Genomic DNA, 18,357 nt, shown 5'->3' with positions numbered 1-18,357 from the left:
TAAAATTTCAGTTAGAGAATTTGCTTCCATGAGATAGATACATGAGTCCAATGTAACATAATATTCTCGTTTCCAATCACATTAAATTTGGGCCCTCTAATTGTACATTTAGCTTCCACTATGGTTAGAATCTTTTATCTATCTAGATCTAGAAATTTGGGTTTGCTCGTATATTATTCTGCATCGTTCGCTCTTTCTTCGCATCATGTGGCAGAAATTTTCCAACATCAACACAAAAGACAGAAATTTTGATTTTTTTAGTTTGGTATTTGGTTTGTCGGTTTTTATGCTTAGCCCTAGCTCCAAGGATGAAAGTTCGTTAAATTGAAATTAGTTAATCAATTAAAAAATTCACGAATTTGATAAAAAATTGCGAAATTGAAAAGTTCATTGATTTGAAAAAAGGTTCACAAATACTTTTTCACAGGAGGCTGACCGACTGGGCCAGTCCATTGTTGCTCGAGGAAATAGGGAAAATTAAATTAACGGTTTTACGTATCTATATATATTATGATTTTAAATACTTTTTTCTTCAAACCTAGCACGGATGCCTACCTTGGGCATGCCCACCTGGCGGGAAAAATTTGAGGTCGTTTCATGAATGTCCCAAAAAAACACCATGTTCAACGGAGTGCGTTCTGGTAGGACAGAAGTCTCTGTCTGGGAGCATGTTTTTTGGCATCTTCAAATGACACCAAAAAAATTTCTTGAGCTTATATGACCAATTAAAGGTTACATGCCAAGTTGTTTTAATTTTTGACAAATTTTGCATTTTCTAGAGTTTTCTCAGTCAAAAAATACCAACAAATGGCCGGACGTGTCGCAACTTGCATACGGTGTTGAAAATCGTTCAAACCTGACATGGATTCCTACCATGGGCATGCCTCCCTGTTTGCAAAATTTGGGATCATTTGAAGGATGTCCAAACATAGACCATGCTCAACGATGGGGTTCGAATATGCAAGAAGACTGAGCATGATGTTTCCCAATATCCTTAAAATGACCTCTCACTTGAGGTCATTTCAAGGATGTCTGGAAACAACGTACTCTCACCTGAATACCCTTCATTGATCATGGTCTTATGTTTGGGCATCCTTCAAATCACCCCAACTTTTGTAAGCATGTGGGAATGTCCATGGTAGGCATCCATGTCAGATTTGAATGATTTCCGACACCCTATGTAAGTTGTGACACGTCCGACCATTTATCGGTTTTTTTTTGACCAAGAAAACTCGAGAAAATGCAAAAAGATTCAAAAACCAAAACAGCTTGGCATTGTGCCTTGAATTGGTCGCACAAGGCCACACAAAAAATTGTGCCATTTCAAGGATGTAAAAAGATACGTGCTCTCAACGGAGCCTTCTGGGCTTAACACCCTTGGTTGAATACGATCTATTTTTGGACACTTGAAATGACATCAAATTTTGCAAACAGATGGACATGCCCATGGTAGGCATCCGTGTCAGATTTGAATGATTTTTGACACAATATGCAAGTATCGACACGTCTGTCCATTTATCCGTTTATTTTACCAAGAAATCTCCAGAAAATACAAAATTTATCAAAAACCAAAACAAATTGAAACGGTGCCTTGAATTGGTCGTACAAGGCCATGGAAAAAAGGGTCCATTTTAAGGATGTTGGGAAACAACATGCTCTCAGATGAAGCCTTGTGGCCGAACATCCTCCATTGAACATAGGGTAATACAGTAAGAATAACTTTATATTGCGGCAGAGAGAAGCAAATATTTCATAATTGACCAATTATTACCTCATCATATCAACATATATTCAAATACATCACAACTCTTGGTCATATGAAATTGAGATGGCCCACTATGCGATATTGGCATTGTTCAACCAGAAGACACTGCCCCTTCATCAGTCTGGGCCGCCCCTCCTCTCCCCTCCATGTCGTTGGCGCTCCTCCTCTCCACGGCACTGGCGAAGCCTGTCCGCTCCTATCTTTGCCACCTCCCTTCCCTCGACAACTTCACGGCAACCTCCTCTCCCCTCCACAGCATCAACACTCCTCCTCTCCACGCCACTGGCGGAGCCCATCTGCTCTTGTCCATAGGGCCTCCCTTCCCTTGACGGTGTCACTGCACCCTCCTCTCCCCTCCACAGCATCGGGCGGCACCTCCTCTCCCCGCCATCTCTCTTGTCCCCTATTGCACTCCCTCCATGAGCCTCCACATTCCTATCTTATTTGCAACATATTCCATCAAATTAATCTAGATTTCAAAGCTCAAGAAAATTAACAAAATGTTGTCCTTATTTAAATTGAGCAAGCTAGGTACATAAGAAAAATGGAGTACATGTAGTACAACTAATTTACTACATGATAAATTAGGGTTATTGTTTGAACTTGTAAGTAGAATATAAAGTGGATTATTATAGAATTCACTTGCGGACTCTCGTCATTCATGTTGGGACATAAAAAAATCATAATTAAGTAGAGACTTCGAATGCACACCTAAGAAAGATACGTCTCGTGCTGACATATGTACCTTTTCAGAGAGATAATTTCATGGCTGCACGAGTGCCTGTGTATGTCGAAGCAAGATAATTTCCCATGAACAACAGCAGCAATCCTTCCGCAATTTTCTTTTGCGGGGATTCCTTCCTCATGTTTATCGGAAGCGCTACAAGAGACCTGGAATGTAACTGACTTGCAACAAAGGTATACACTTTTCAGTATGTCATCATGCGAGAGTCTGAAACGCTACCTCTTTATAGGTGAACCATGCTCCCCCCCCCCCCCCCCAAATATTTACAATTAACCCAAAAATTAAGTTCAGGTATAAATAGCTAAATGTTTTTGCCATCAATACACGTGTATCATGAATTATCCAACTATCATTTTTTTGCACTACAAAGTTCCAAATGTGACTAAGTGTTTTTTTTGCCTAGTAAGTTTGCACGTGCAATGTACGATCTTGACCAATACTCTTTTGAATGATACATCTACCATACTTTATTTTAGAGAAAATCACAAGCTAATGAGCTGAAACTATAGATACTAATTGAAATAAGATATGCCTAGTACAACAACCCTAACTCTGGCCAACATCAATTTTCATGTATAAAGTTCCAAGCGTAAAGAAAAAAGAAATGCATATGGACACACCAGAATAACGGGTGTGTGATAGTTGGTTAAATAAGTGAACCATTTTCCACTATCATAACTAATAAGCTAACACATGAGACACGATAATCTTAATAAGATGTATCAATGCATTATCAACTTGATTTTTTGCTGCTCAGTTTCAACAATACATTCTAATAGCAGAGGGTAACATATAGAAGAATGTTTCAATTGTACTTCTGAAATCATCATGCTGCAAAAAAGAAAGACCAAGTTCAGTGAGCCAAAAGTTATACAATTTGTAAGTTAGGTCTCAAAAGACCACCGAGCCAAAAGTTTATTGCAGTCAAGCTTTTTATTTGGATGTCAAGCTTTTTATTGGACATCCTATATCACTTGGTCCAAAGTCCAGCAATGGATTAGAATTGTCCATCCTATAATACTGTCCAGATATACATCAAGTAGTTCATGTCTTGCTATCTTGTAATTTTCTTCTCTTAGGTAGGATTAGTTCTCAATTTTGTGTACTGCAACAACATGCATCTTGTTATCTAAAAATTGCTGCATTTGTCGTCATGTATTATGAAATTCACTAAGATTAGCTGATGTATTGTTCTTCAATTACTTCTCACACACATTATAATTAGGAATGCAAATGGCTCCTTCTCGTAAATTTGATGAACAGAAAAGAGAGAAGTGCATATTACACCCCCCAACTCTAGCCCTAGTCTAATATACACCCCCCAACTCCAATACCGTCTAATATACACCCCCCAACTCACAAAACTGGCCATAATTCAACCCTCCCCTCCCTGTTGACCGGTTTTGACCCAGTTTGACCGGTTTTGACTGAGTGAACAGTAAAAATAAAATTTTAAAAACCATAATTTTTTTTGAAAAAAATTCAAAAATGTTCCAAGTTTTTTCATCGCGTGAACAGTAAATTAAAAAAAAATCACCTTTTCAGCATGTTTGGACACCTGAATAAATTCGAGATGTCCGTAAATTCGATTTTTTTTCAAAATTTCAGCTTGGCGAACAGTAAAATCGATTTTTTTAAAAACCCTTTTTTTGCATGGATGATGTTTGAGCGCGTGCTGATTTTTTTTGGATTTTTTTCCCGAATTACTGTTCACCATGCTGAAAATTTTGAATTTTTTTCGAATTTACGGACATCTCAAATTTACTCAGGTATCCAAACATGCTGAAAAGGTGATTTTTTTGAATTTACTGTTCACGCGGTGCAAAAACTTGGAACTTTTTGAATTTTGTCAAAAAAAACATTTTTTTGTTTTTAAAATTTTTATTTTTACTGTTCACTCAGTCAAAACCGGTCAAACTGGGTCAAAACCGGTCAACAGGGAGGGGAGGGTTGAATTCTAGCCGGTTTTGAGAGTTGAGGGGTGTATTTTAGACGGTATTGGAGTTGAGGGGTGTATATTAGACTAGGGCTAGAGTTGGGGGGTGTAATATGCACTTCTCTCAACAGAAAACTGCTGATTAAAAAGAGGAAGAGTCAGTATATTACTGTGGGTTTGTGATGAAACAGCCTGTTGTTCCCATAGTACGCCAGCCGGGACTGGACTTTGTCCTTTGGGCAGGGCAAATGCATTTCCAGGCACATTCGCTCGAGTTCTGAAAGGCAGTTTTTAAAGAATACAAAGAATATGAACAAAACGGTACTTCCTCTGTCCGAAAAAATTTGTCCCTCAAATGGATGTATCTAGCACCAAATTAGTGCTAGATACATTCATTTGAGGGACAAGCTTTTTCAAATGGAGGGAGTAGGTCACATTACGTGTTTTTATTTCCTTCTTTCCCATAAGCATCACTGGCCCTCTTTTTATGATTTTCAAGAAACTTTTGTGGCAATATAGAATGGCAAATGATAGTTTGTATTATAAATAAACAGTTACACGCTCCTATATTTTTTTGAGTGAATAAGCGCTCCTAATTATACACAATTGAATAAATAGTGAACATGTTTTTCCTTTTCCTTTGGAAAACTGAAAAAAACAAGCATACATACATGTTAGGGCACGCCGTCTCATTCTTGGCGCACTCCTCCCATTCCTGCACTTTGTCTGACCACACCCCCCTGCAATCTCTCAATCAATCAGCGTCAGTAACTACAATATCAGAAATTTACAAAGCAGTTCACCACTTGACGAACCATCTACCGTACATATATATCATACGATTTTTTTTTCTTGAGAACTATTCCGCACCGTTATGTTCTTGTTCAGCGCGTCATTATACCAAAAGAGATGTGCTAAGTTTGTACTCGTAAGTGAGGAGTTGGGAGGTGTAGTTGTTGATGGTGCCGCACCGGGCCTTGACACCCTCCTCGTGCTTGCAGTCCCTTGAGAGGACACACAGACTGGTGCAAAGATCGAGACCGTTTGGCTGTGGTCAGATTCAGAGTAACAATGGTGACAGATTATGACATTGTGAAACAAAGAGGAAGGTACCAATAAGACAGATTATGACAAAATGTAACAGTCCAGGCCTGAAGATAAGGTCCAGTTACCTGCTTATGTTTCTTTCTTTTTCCATCACCATCAGTGGCCGTTCATGGTTTCCAAGAACAAATTGGAGTAGGTAGGCTACATCTCTGCCTGAACACAGGTGGTAGGTGAAATCAGCAATAAACATAGGTTAGCATCTGAATCGGATGTTTTCTTTTCCTCTTGGTGACTCACCCTGCATGAGTTGTAAGACAGACAAATTGTATCAATGGTTACATGGGAGAACGAATTGCCTAAACATAAATAGGGTAACTAACCAGAATGCTGAAGCCAACAAACTCTGTTCTGCTAATGGGAATGGTTCCTGTTTGTTCAAGGAAGCCGACAACCAACCTGCTTCCCATGCGCGGAGCTAGAAGAAGAATACTGACCTCAACATGGCTACGGCTGTGGTGGAGGTCCTCGTTGCGGGCTTGTGGCCATGGCAGCAGTCGTGCCAACGGATATCAGAGAGACGGGAAGAGGAGCTCGACGCATAGATGAGAGGTCGCGGTGGCGGATTCTGGTCCGGAGGCGGAGGCCACCATCACCAGATCACGTGCACAACTCCAGCGGATCTGCCACACCCCTCATAGCTCCTCCGCCCCGCGCCACATCGGGCGCCGCCATGCCCCGACGGCCGCGCCTACATCACCATGCGTCTGGGGTTTAGCGCAGGCGGCGGCGGCGGCGTCTCCCCACGAAGGTCGGCGGCGGCGGCGTTTCCTCTGGGACGTCGGCGCGATGATCCCTTACATCGGCGGCAGCGTCTCCTCTGGAAGGGCGGCAGCGTCTCAGTATAATCCTGTTGTGTATGGAAAGAGCGAAAATAATTGATTAAACTGTTGTTTATGGAAGCTGTTTGTGACGAAAATGTTTGATATGATTTGATTGGTGTTCTATATGGAAGGGAAGGATGGAAGGATTGGTGTGTTATATGGAAGGGTGGGATCGATGGAAGGATTGAAGGGTTGATTTGGTTTTTCTGGGCATGAATTAAAACCGATCGATTTTGGTTTTCGAAGGGAGAGAAAAAATCGGTGGGAGGGAGATCGCCTGGTGGGTGAGGGGAGATCGATGGAAGGGTGAAATCCAACTAAACGAATGAACAACCTAAGTAGTGAGACATTAGGAGTAGAGATATGGGACGCGTCTAGTGAAGAAAATATGCCCTAGAAGCAATAATAAAGTTATTATTTATTTCCTTATATCATGATAAATGTTTATTATTCATGCTAGAATTGTATTAACCGGAAACATAATACATGTGTGAATACATAGACAAAACAGAGTGTCACTAGTATGCCTCTACTTGACTAGCTCGTTGATCAAAGATGGTTAAGTTTTCTAACCATTGACATGGGTTGTCATTTGATTAACGTGATCACACCATTAGGAGAATGATGTGATTGACTTAGCTTAGCACCCGATCGTTTAGTATGTTGCTATTGCTTTCTTCATGACTTATACATATTCCTATGACTATGAGATTATGCAACTCTCGTTTACCGGAGGAACACTTTGTGTGCTACCAAACATCACGACGTAATTGGGTGATTATAAAGGTCCTCTACAGGTGTCTCCAAAGGTACTTGTTGGGTTGGCGTATTTCGAGATTAGGATTTGTCACTCCGATTGTCGGAGAGATATCTCTGGGCCCTCTCGGTAATGCACATCACTTAAGCCTTGCAAGCATTGAAACTAATGAGTTAGTTGCAGGATGATGTATTACGGAACGAGTAAAGAGAATTGCCGGTAACGAGATTGAACTAGGTATTGAGATACCGACGATCGAATCTCGGGCAAGTGACATACCGATGACAAAGGGAACAACACATATTGTTATGCGGTCTGACCGATAAAGATCTTCATATAATATGTGGGAGCCAATATGAACATTTAGGTTCCGCTATTGGTTATTGACCGAAGACGTGTCTCAGTCATGTCTACATAGTCCTCGAACCCGTAGGGTCCGCATGCTTAACGTTTTGATGGCAGTTATATTATGAGTTTATATTTTGATGTAGCGAAGGTTGTTCGGAGTCCCGGATGTGATCACGGACATGACGAGGAGTCTCGAAATGGTCAAGATATAAAGATTGATATATTGGAAGCCAATATTTGGATATCAAAAGTGTTCCGGGTGAAATCGGGATTTTACCGAAGTACCGCGGGTTACCGGAACCCCGCCCCCCGGGGGGGCTTAATGGGCCTACATGGGCCTTAGTGGAAATAGAGGGCAGCAAGAAGAGTGTGGGGCATGCCCCCCAAGGCCCAAACCGAATTGGTTTAGGGCAAGGGGGGCCGGCCCCCTCTTTCCTTCTCCTACTCTCCCCTTCCTTCCCCTTCTCCTACTCTTACTAGGAATAGGAGGAGTCCTACTCCTAGTGGGAGTAGGACTCCTCCTTGGCGCGCCTCTCCCTGGCCGGCCGCCTCCTCCCCTTGCTCCTTTATATACAGGGCAGGGGGGCACTCCATAGACACAACAATTGATCGTTTGATCTTTTAGCCGTGTGCGGTGCCCCCCTCCACCATAGTCCACCTCGATAATACTGTAGCGGTGCTTAGGCGAAGCCCTGCGTCGGTAGAACATCATCATCGTCACCACGTCGTCGTGTTGAAGAAACTCTCCCTTAACACTCGGCTAGATCGGAGTTCGAGGGACGTCATCGGGCTGAACGTGTGTTGAACTCGGAGGTGCCGTACGTTCGGTATTTGATCGGTCGGATCGTGAAGACGTACGACTACATCAACCGCGTTGTGCTAACGCTTCCGCTTTCGGTCTACGAGGGTACGTGGAAAACACTCTCCCCTCTCGTTGCTATGCATCACCATGATCTTGCGTGTGCGTAAGAATTTTTTTAAAATTACTACGTTCCCCAACAGTGGCATCCGAGCCTGGTTTTATGCGTAGATGTCATATGCACGAGTAGAACACAAATGAGTTGTGGGCGATATAAGTCATACTGCTTACCAGCATGTCTTACTTTGGTACGGCGGTATTGTTGGATGAAGCGGCCCGGACCGACATTACGCGTACGCTTACGCGAGACTGGTTCTACCGACGTGCTTTGCACACAGGTGGCTGGCGGGTGTCAATTTCTCCAACTTTAGTTAAACCGAGTGTGGCTACGCTCGGTCCTTGCGAAGGTTAAAACATCACCAACTTGACAAACTATCGCTGTGGTTTTGATGCGTAGGTAAGAACGGTTCTTGCTAAGCCCGTAGCAGCCACATAAAATTTGCAACAACAACGTAGAGGACGTCTAACTTGTTTTTGCAGGGCATGTTGTGATGTGATATGGTCAAGACATGATGCTAAATTTTATTGTACGAGATGATCATATTTTGTAACCGAGTTATTGGCAACTGGAAGGAGCCATATGGTTGTCGCTTTATTGTATGCAATGCAATCGCACTGTAATGCTTTACTTTATCACTAAGCGGTAACGATAGTCGTGGAAGCATAAAATTGGCGAGACGACAACGATGCTACGATGGAGATCAAGGGGTCGCGCCGGTGACGATGGTGATCATGACAGTGCTTCAGAGATGGAGATCACAAGCACAAGATGATGATGGCCATATCATATCACTTATATTGATTACATGTGATGTTTATCTTTTATGCATCTTATCTTGCTTTGATTGACGGTAGCATTATAAGATGATCCCTCACTAAATTACCAAAGTATAAGTGTTCTCCCTAAGTATGCACCGTTGCGAAAGTTCTTCATGCTGAGACACCACGTGATGATCGAGTGTGATAGGCTCTACGTTCAAATACAACGGGTGCAAAACAGTTGCACACGCGGAATACTCAGGTTAAACTTGACGAGCCTAGCATATAACAGATATGGCCTCGGAACACGGAGACCGAAAGGCCGAGCGTGAATCATATAGTAGATATGATCAACATAGTGATGTTCATCGTTGATACTACTCCATCTCACGTGATGATCGGACATGGTTTAGTTGATATGGATCACGTGATCACTTAGAGGATTAGAGGGATGTCTATCTAAGTGGGAGTTCTTAAATAATATGATTAGTTGAACTTAAATTTATCATGAACTTAGTACCTGATAGTATCTTGCTTGTCTATGTTGATTGTAGATAGATGGCCCGTGCTGTTGTTCCGTTGAATTTTAATGCGTTCCTTGAGAAAGCAAAGTTGAAAGATGATGGTAGCAATTACATGGACTGGGTCCGTAACTTGAGGATTATCCTCATTGCTGCTCAGAAGAATTACGTCCTGGAAGCACCTCTAGGTGTACCACCTGCACCAGCAACTGCAGACATTGTGAATGCCTGGCAGCCACGTGTTGATGACTACTCGATAGTTCAGTGTGCCATGCTTTACGGCTTAGAACCGGGACTTCAACGACGTTTTGAACGTCATGGAGCATATGAGATGTTCCAGGAGTTGAAGTTAATATTTCAAAAGAATGCCCGGGTTGAGAGATATGAAGTCTCCAATAAGTTCTACAGCTGCAAGATGAAGAATAGTTCTGTCAGTGAGCATATACTCAAGATGTCTGGGTACTGCAATCACTTGACTCAGCTGGGAGTTAATCTTCCGGTTGATAGCGTCATTGACATAGTTCTTCAATCACTGCCACCAAGCCACAAGAGCTTCGTGATGAACTATAATATGCAAGGGATGGATACGACAATTCCCGAGCTCTTCGCAATGCTAAAGGCATCGGAGGTAGAAATCAAAAAGGAGCATCAAGTGTTGATGGTCAATAAGACCACCAGTTTCAAGAAAAAGGGTAAAGGGAAGAAGAAGGGGAACTTCAAGAAGAACAGCAAGCAAGTTGCTGCTCAGGAGAAGAAACCCAAGTCTGGACCTTGTAGGGGAACGTAGTAATTTCAAAAAAATTCCTACGCACACGCAAGATCATGGTGATGCATAGCAACGAGAGGGGAGAGTGTAATCTACGTACCCTCGTAGACCGACATCGGAAGCGTTATGACAACGCGGTTGATGTAGTCGTACGTCTTCATGGCCCGACCGATCAAGCACCGAAACTACGGCACCTCCGAATTCCAGCACACGTTCAGCTCGATGACGATCCCCGGACTCCGATCCAACAAAGTTTCGGGGAAGAGTTTCGTCAGCACGACGGCGTGGTGACGATCTTGATGTTCTACTGTCGTAGGGCTTCGCCTAAGCACCACTACAATATTATCGAGGACTATGGTGGAGGGGGGCACCGCACACGGCTAAGAGAATGATCTTGAAGATCAACTTATGTGTCTAGAGGTGCCCCCTGCCCCCATATATAAAGGAGCAAGGGGGGGGGGGGGCGGCCGGCCCTAGGAGGAGGCGCGCAGGAGGAGTCCTACTCCTACCGGGAGTAGGACTCCCCCCTTTCCCTAGTTGGATTAGGACTTGGGGGGAAGGAGGAGAGGGAAGAAAGGAAAGGGGGGGCGCCGCCCCCTCCTTGTCCAATTCGGACTTGGGGGGGAAGGGGCGCGGCAGCCCCTAGGCCTCCTCTCCTCTTCCTCCACTAGGGCCATTAAGGCCCATTAGATTACCGGGGGGGGGGGGGGGGTTCCGGTAACCTCCCGGTACTCCGGTAAAATGCCGATTTCACCCGGAACACTTCCGATGTCCAAACATAGGCTTCCAATATATAAATCTTTATGTCTCGACCATTTCGAGACTCCTCGTCATGTCCGTGATCACATCCGGGACTCCGAACAAACTTCGGTACATCAAAATATATATACTCATAATGAAACTGTCATCGTAACATTAAGTGTGTGGACCCTACGGGTTCGAGAACAATTTAGACATGACCGAGACATGTCTCCGGTCAATAACCAATAACGGAACCTGGATGCTCATATTGGCTCCTACATATTCTACGAAGATCTTTATCGGTCAGACCGCATAACAACATACGTTGTTCCCTTTGTCATCGGTATGTTACTTGCCCGAGATTCGATCGTCGGTATCTCAATACCTAGTTCAATCTCGTTACCGGAAAGTCTCTTTACTCGTTTCGTAATACATCATCTCGCAACTAACTCATTAGTTTCAATGCTTGCAAGGCTTATGTGATGTGCATTACCGAGAGGGCCTAGAGATACCTCTCCGACAATCGGAGTGACAAATCCTAATCTCGAAATACGCCAACCCAACATGTACCTTTGGAGACACCTATAGAGCTCCTTTATAATCACCCAGTTACGTTGTGACGTTTGGTAGCACACAAAGTGTTCCTCCGGCAAACGGGAATTGCATAATCTCATAGTCATAGGAACATGTATAAGTCATGAAGAAAGCAATAGCAACATACTAAACGATCGGGTGCTAAGCTAATGGAATGGGTCATGTCAATCACATCATTCTCCTAATGATGTGATCCCGTTAATCAAATGACAACACATGTCTATGGTTAGGAAACATAACCATCTTTGATTAATGAGCTAGTCAAGTGGAGGCACACTAGTGACGTTTAGTTTGTCTATGTATTCACACAAGTATTATGTTTCCGGATAATACAATTCTATCATGAATAATAAACATTTATCATGATATAAGGAAATAAATAATAACTTTATTATTGCCTCTAGGGCATATTTCCTCCAGTCTCCCACTTGCACTAGAGTCAATAATCTAGATTACACAGTAATGATTCTAACACCCATGGAGCTTTGGTGCTGATCATGTTTTGCTCGTGGAAGAGGCTTAGTCAACGGGTGTGCTACATTCAGATCCATATGTATCTTGCAAATCTCTATGTTTCCCACCTGGACTAGATCCCGGATGGAATTGAAGCGTCTCTTGATGTGCTTGGTTCTCTTGTGAAATCTGGATTCCTTTGCCAAGGCAATTGCACCAATATTGTCACAAAAGATTTTCATTGGACCCGATGCACTAGGTATGACACCTAGATCGGATATGAACTCCTTCATCCAGACTCCTTCGTTTGCTGCTTCCGAAGCAGCTATGTACTCTGATTGACATGTAGATCCCGCCACAACGCTTTGTTTAGAACTGCACCAACTGACAGCTCCACCGTTTAATGTAAACATGTATCCGGTTTGCGATTTAGAATCGTCCGGATCAGTGTCAAAGCTTGCATCCACGTAACCATTTATGATGAACTCTTTGTCACCTCCATATAAGAGAAACATATCCTTAGTCCTTTTTAGGTATTTCAGGATGTTCTTGACCGCTGTCCAGTGATCCACTCCTGGATTACTTTGGTACCTCCCTGCTAGACTTATAGCAAGACACACATCAGGTCTAGTACACAACATTGCATACATGATAGAGCCTATGGCTGAAGCATAGGGAACGTCTTTCATTTTCTCTCTATCTTCTGCATTGGTCAGGCGTCATTCTTCTTCTTGAAGATCCATTTATTCTCAATTGCTTGCCGATCATTGGGCAAGTCAACCAAAGTCCATACTTTGTTCTCATACATGGATCCCATCTCAGATTTCATGGCTTCAAGCCATTTTGCAGAATCTGGGCTCACCATCGCTTCTCCATAGTTCATAGGTTCATCATGATCTAGTAGCATGACTTCCAGAACAGGATTACCGTACCACTCTGGTGCGGATCTTACTCTGGTTGATCTACGAGGTTCAGTAGTATCTTGTTCTGAAGTTTCATGATCATCATCATTAGCTTCCTCACTAATTGGTGTAGTTGTCACAGAAACTGGTTTCTGTGATGTACTACTTTCCAATAAGGGAGCAGGTACAGTTACCTCATCAAGTTCTACTTTCCTCCCACTCACTTCTTTTGAGAGAAACTCCTTCTCTAGAAAGTTTCCGAATTTAGCAACAAAAGTCTTGCCTTCGGATCTGTGATAGAAGGTGTATCCAATAGTTTCCTTTGGATATTCTATGAAGACACATTTCTCCGATTTGGGTTCGAGCTTATCAGGTTGAAGCTTTTTCACATAAGCATCGCAGCCCCAAACTTTCAGAAACGACAACTTTGGTTTCTTGCCAAACCACAGTTCATAAGGCGTCGTCTCAACGGATTTTGATGGTGCCCTATTTAACGTGAATGTGGCCGTCTCTGAAGCATAACCCCAAAATGATAGCGGTAAATCAGTAAGAGACATCATAGATCGCACCATATCTAGTAAAGTACGATTATGACGTTCGGACACACCATTACGCTGTGGTGTTCCGGGTGACGTGAGGTTCGAAACTATTCCGCATTGTTTCAAATGTACACCAAACTCGTAACTCAAATATTCTCCTCCACGATCAGATCGTAGAATTTTATTTTCTTGTTATGATGATTTTCAATTTCACTATGAAATTCTTTGAACTTTTCAAATGTTTCAGATTTATGTTTCATTAAGTAGATATACCCATATCTGCTTAAGTCATCTTTGAAGGTGAGAAAATAATGATATCCACCATGAGCCTCAACATTCATCGGGCCACATACATCTGTATGTATGATTTCCAACAAATCTATTGCTCTCTCCATAGTACCGGAGAATGGTGTTTTGGTCATCTTGCCCATAAGGCACAGTTCGCAAGTACCAAGTGATTCGTAATGGAGTGGTTCCAAAAGTCCATCAGTATGGAGTTTCTTCATGCGCTTTACACCGATATGACCTAAACGGCAGTGCCACAAATAAGTTGCACTATCATTATCAACTCTGCATCTTTTGGCTTCAACATTATGAATATGTGTGTCACTACTATTGAGATTTAATAAAAATAGACCACTCTTCAAGGCTGCATGACCATAAAAGATATTACTCATATAAATAGAACAACCATTATTCTCTGATTTAAATGAATAACCATCTCGCATCAAACAATATCCAGATATAATGTTCATGCTTAACGCTGGCACCAAATAACAATTATTTAGGTCTAATACTAATCCCGAAGGTAGATGTAGAGGTTGCGTGCCGACCGCGATCACATCAACTTTGGAACCATTTCCCACGCGCATCGTCACCTCGTCCTTAGCCAATCTTCGCTTAATCCGTAGTCCCTGTTTTGAGTTGCAAATGTTAGCAACAGAACCAGTATCAAATACCCAGGTGCTACTGCGAGCATTAGTAAGGTACACATCAATAACATGTATATCACATATACCTTTGTTCACCTTGCCATCCTTCTTATCCGCCAAATACTTGGGGCAGTTCCGCTTCCAGTGACCAGTCTGCTTGCAGTAGGAGCACTCAGTTTCAGGCTTAGGTCCAGATTTGGGTTTCTTCTCCTGAGTAGCAACTTGCTTGCTGTTCTTTTTGAAGTTCCCCTTCTTCTTCCCTTTGCCCTTTTTCTTGAACCTAGTGGTCTTGTTGACCATCAACACTTGATGCTCCTTTTTGATTTCTACCTCCGCAGCTTTCAGCATTGCGAAGAGCTTGGGAATTGTCTTATTCATCCCTTGCATATTATAGTTCATCACGAAGCTCTTGTAGCTAGGTGGAAGTGATTGGAGAATTCTGTCAATGACGCAATCATCTGGAAGATTAACTCCCAATTGAATCAAGTGATTATTATACCCAGACATTTTGAGTATATGCTCACTAACAGAACTGTTCTCCTCCATCTTGCAGCTATAGAACTTATTGGAGACTTCATATCTCTCAATCCGGGCATTTGCTTGAAATATTAACTTCAACTCCTGGAACATCTCATATGCTCCATGACGTTCAAAACGTCGTTGAAGTCCCGATTCTAAGCCATAAAGCATGGCACACTGAACTATCGAGTAGTCATCAGCTTTGCTCTGCCAGGCGTTCATAACATCTGGTGTTGCTCCAGCAGCAAGCCTGGCACCCAGCAGTGCTTCCAGGACATAATTCTTTTGTGCAGCAATGAGGATAATCCTCAAGTTACGGACCCAGTCCGTGTAATTGCTACCATCATCTTTCAACTTTGCTTTCTCAAGGAACACATTAAAATTCAACGGAACAACAGCACGGGCCATCTATCTACAATCAAACATAAACAAGCAAGATACTATCAGGTACTAAGTTCATGATAAATTTAAGTTCAATTAATCAAATTACTAAAGAACTCCCACTTAGACATCCCTCTAATCCTCTAAGTGATCACGCGATCCAAATCAACTAAACCATGTCCGACCATCACATGAGATGGAGTAGTTTCATTGGTGAACATCACTATGTTGATCATATCTACTATATGATTCACGCTCGACCTTTCGGTCTCCGTGTTTCGAGGCCATATCTGTATATGCTTGGCTCGTCAAGTATAACCTGAGTATTCCGCGTGTGCAACTGTTTTGCACCCGTTGTATTTGAACGTAGAGCCTATCACACCCGATCATCACGTGGTGTCTCAGCACGAAGAACTTTCGCAACGGTGCATACTCAGGGAGAACACTTCTTGATAATTAGTGAGAGATCATCTTAAAATGCTACCGTCAAACAAAGCAAGATAATATGAATAAAAGATAAACATCACATGCAGTCAATATAAGTGATATGATATGGCCATCATCATCTAGGCTCGGATGCCACTGTAGGGGAACATAGTAATTTCAAAAAATTTCCTACGCACACGCAAGATCATGGTGATGCATAGCAACGAGAGGGGAGAGTGTAATCTACGTACCCTCGTAGACCGACAGCGGAAGCGTTATGACAACACGGTTGATGTAGTCGTACGTCTTCACGGCCCGACCAATCAAGCACCGAAACTACGGCACCTCCGAGTTCTAGCACACGTTCAGCTCGATGACGATCCCCGGACTCCGATCCAGCAAAGTGTCGGGGAAGAGTTCCATCAGCACGACGGCGTGGTGACGATCTTGATGTTCTACTGTCGCAGGGATTCACCTAAGCACCACTACAATATTATCGAGGGCTATAGTGGAGGGGGGCACCGCACACGGCTAAGAGAACGATCTTGAAGATCAACTTGTGTGTCTAGAGGTGCCCCCTGCCCCCGTATATAAAGGAGCAAGCGGGGGTGCGGCCGACCCTAGGAGGAGGCACGCAGGAGGAGTCCTACTCCTACCGGGAGTAGGACTCCCCCCCTTTCCCTAGTTGGATTAGGACTTGGGGGGAAGGAGGAGAGGGAAGAAAGGAAAGGGGCGCGCGGCAGCCCCTAGGCCTCCTCTCTTCTTCCTCCACTAGGCCCATTAGATTACCGGGGGGGGGGGGGAGGGGGTTCCGGTAACCTCCCGGTACTCCGGTAAAATGCCGATTTCACCCGGAACACTTCCGATGTCCAAACATAGGATTCCAATATATAAATCTTTATGTCTCGACCATTTCGAGACTCCTGTCATGTCCGTGATCACATCCGGGACTCCGAACAAACTTCGGTACATCAAAATATATAAACTCATAATGAAACTGTCATCGTAACGTTAAGCGTCCAGACCCTACGGGTTCGAGAACAACGTAGACATGACCGAGACATGTCTCCGGTCAATAACCAATAACGGAACCTGGATGCTCATATTGGCTCCTACATATTCTACGGAGATCTTTATCAGTCAGACCGCATAACAACATACGTTGTTCCCTTTGTCATCGGTATGTTACTTGCCCGAGATTCGATCGTCGGTATCTCAATACCTAGTTCAATCTCATTACTGGCAAGTCTCTTTACTCGTTTCGTAATACATCATCTCGCAACTAACTCATTAGTTGCAATGCTTGCAAGGCTTATGTGATGTGCATTACCGAGAGGGCCCAGAGATACCTCTCTGACAATCGGAGTGACAAATCCTAATCTCGAAATACGCCAACCCAACATGTACCTTTGGAGACACCTGTAGAGCTCCTTTATAATCACCCAGTTACATTCTGACGTTTGGTAGCACACAAAGTGTTCCTCCAGCAAATGGGAGTTGCATAATCTCATAGTCATAGGAACATGTATAAGTCATGAAGAAAGCAATAGCAACATACTAAACGATCGGGTGCTAAGCTAATGAAATGGGTCATGTCAATCACATCATTCTCCTAATGATGTGATCCCGTTAATCAAATGACAACACATGTCTATGGTTAGGAAACATAACCATCTTTGATTAACGAGCTAGTCAAGTAGAGGCACACTAGTGACGTTTAGTTTGTCTATGTATTCACATAAGTATTATGTTTCCGGATAATACAATTCTAGCATGAATAATAAACATTTATCATGATATAAGGAAATAAATAATAACTTTATTATTGCCGCTAGGGCATATTTCCTTCAGACCTAATCGTGAGACTGAGTGCTTCTACTGCAAGCAGACTGGTCACTGGAAGCGGAACTGCCCCAAGTATTTGGCGGATAAGAAGGATGGCAAAGTGAATAAAGGTATATGTGATATACATGTTATTGATGTGTACCTTACTAATGCTCGTAGTAGCACCTGGGTATTTGATACTGGTTCTGTTGCTAATATTTGCAACTCGAAACAGGGGCTACGGATTAAGCGAAGATTGGCTAAGGACGAGGTGATGATGCGCGTGGGAAATGGTTCCAAAGTCGATGTGATCGCGGTCAGCACGCTACCTCTACATCTACCTTCGGGGTTAGTATTAGACCTAAATAATTGTTATTTGGTGCCAGCGTTGAGCATGAACATTATATCTGGATCTTGTTTGATGCGAGACGGTTATTCTTTTAAATCAGAGAATAATGGTTGTTCTATTTATATGAGTAATATCTTTTATGGTCATGCACCCTTGAAGAGTGGTCTATTTTTGCTAAATCTTGATAGGGGTGATACACATATTCATAATATTGAAGCCAAAAGATGCAGAGTTGATAATGACAGTGCAACTT

General features: G+C 42.9%; 1 protein-coding gene across 1 annotated transcript; it reads right to left on the bottom strand.

The window, feature by feature from the left end:
• Nucleotides 1–1,748: 1,748 nt before the first annotated feature.
• On the bottom strand, nt 1,749–5,797 carry LOC125507867 (uncharacterized). Its single transcript, XM_087523364.1, has 6 exons — nt 5,791–5,797; nt 5,619–5,706; nt 5,118–5,186; nt 4,617–4,723; nt 2,511–2,667; nt 1,749–2,200 (listed from the first exon to the last, which is right to left on the bottom strand). Exons 1-6 carry the CDS (start codon nt 5,795–5,797, stop codon nt 1,882–1,884), a joined length of 747 nt encoding a protein of 248 aa, XP_087379490.1. The 3' UTR covers nt 1,749–1,881.
• Nucleotides 5,798–18,357: the final 12,560 nt, after the last annotated feature.

The sequence above is a fragment of the Triticum urartu genome, chromosome 5A (genome assembly GCF_056163025.1).
Source record: "Triticum urartu cultivar PI428250 chromosome 5A, HENAU_Tu73, whole genome shotgun sequence".
In the NCBI taxonomy this organism is placed as follows: Eukaryota; Viridiplantae; Streptophyta; class Magnoliopsida; order Poales; family Poaceae; genus Triticum; species Triticum urartu.
This window is presented reverse-complemented; position numbering and strand designations above follow the sequence as displayed.

Coding starts and splice junctions, on each gene's coding strand:
- LOC125507867 (XM_087523364.1), bottom strand. Junction 5,187..5,618: donor AAAGAAAGAAACATAAGCAG/GTAACTGGACCT, acceptor GAGAGATTGCAG/GGGGGTGTGGTCAGACAAAG. Junction 2,668..4,616: donor TGTTTCATCACAAACCCACA/GTAATATACTGA, acceptor GTTGCAAGTCAG/TTACATTCCAGGTCTCTTGT.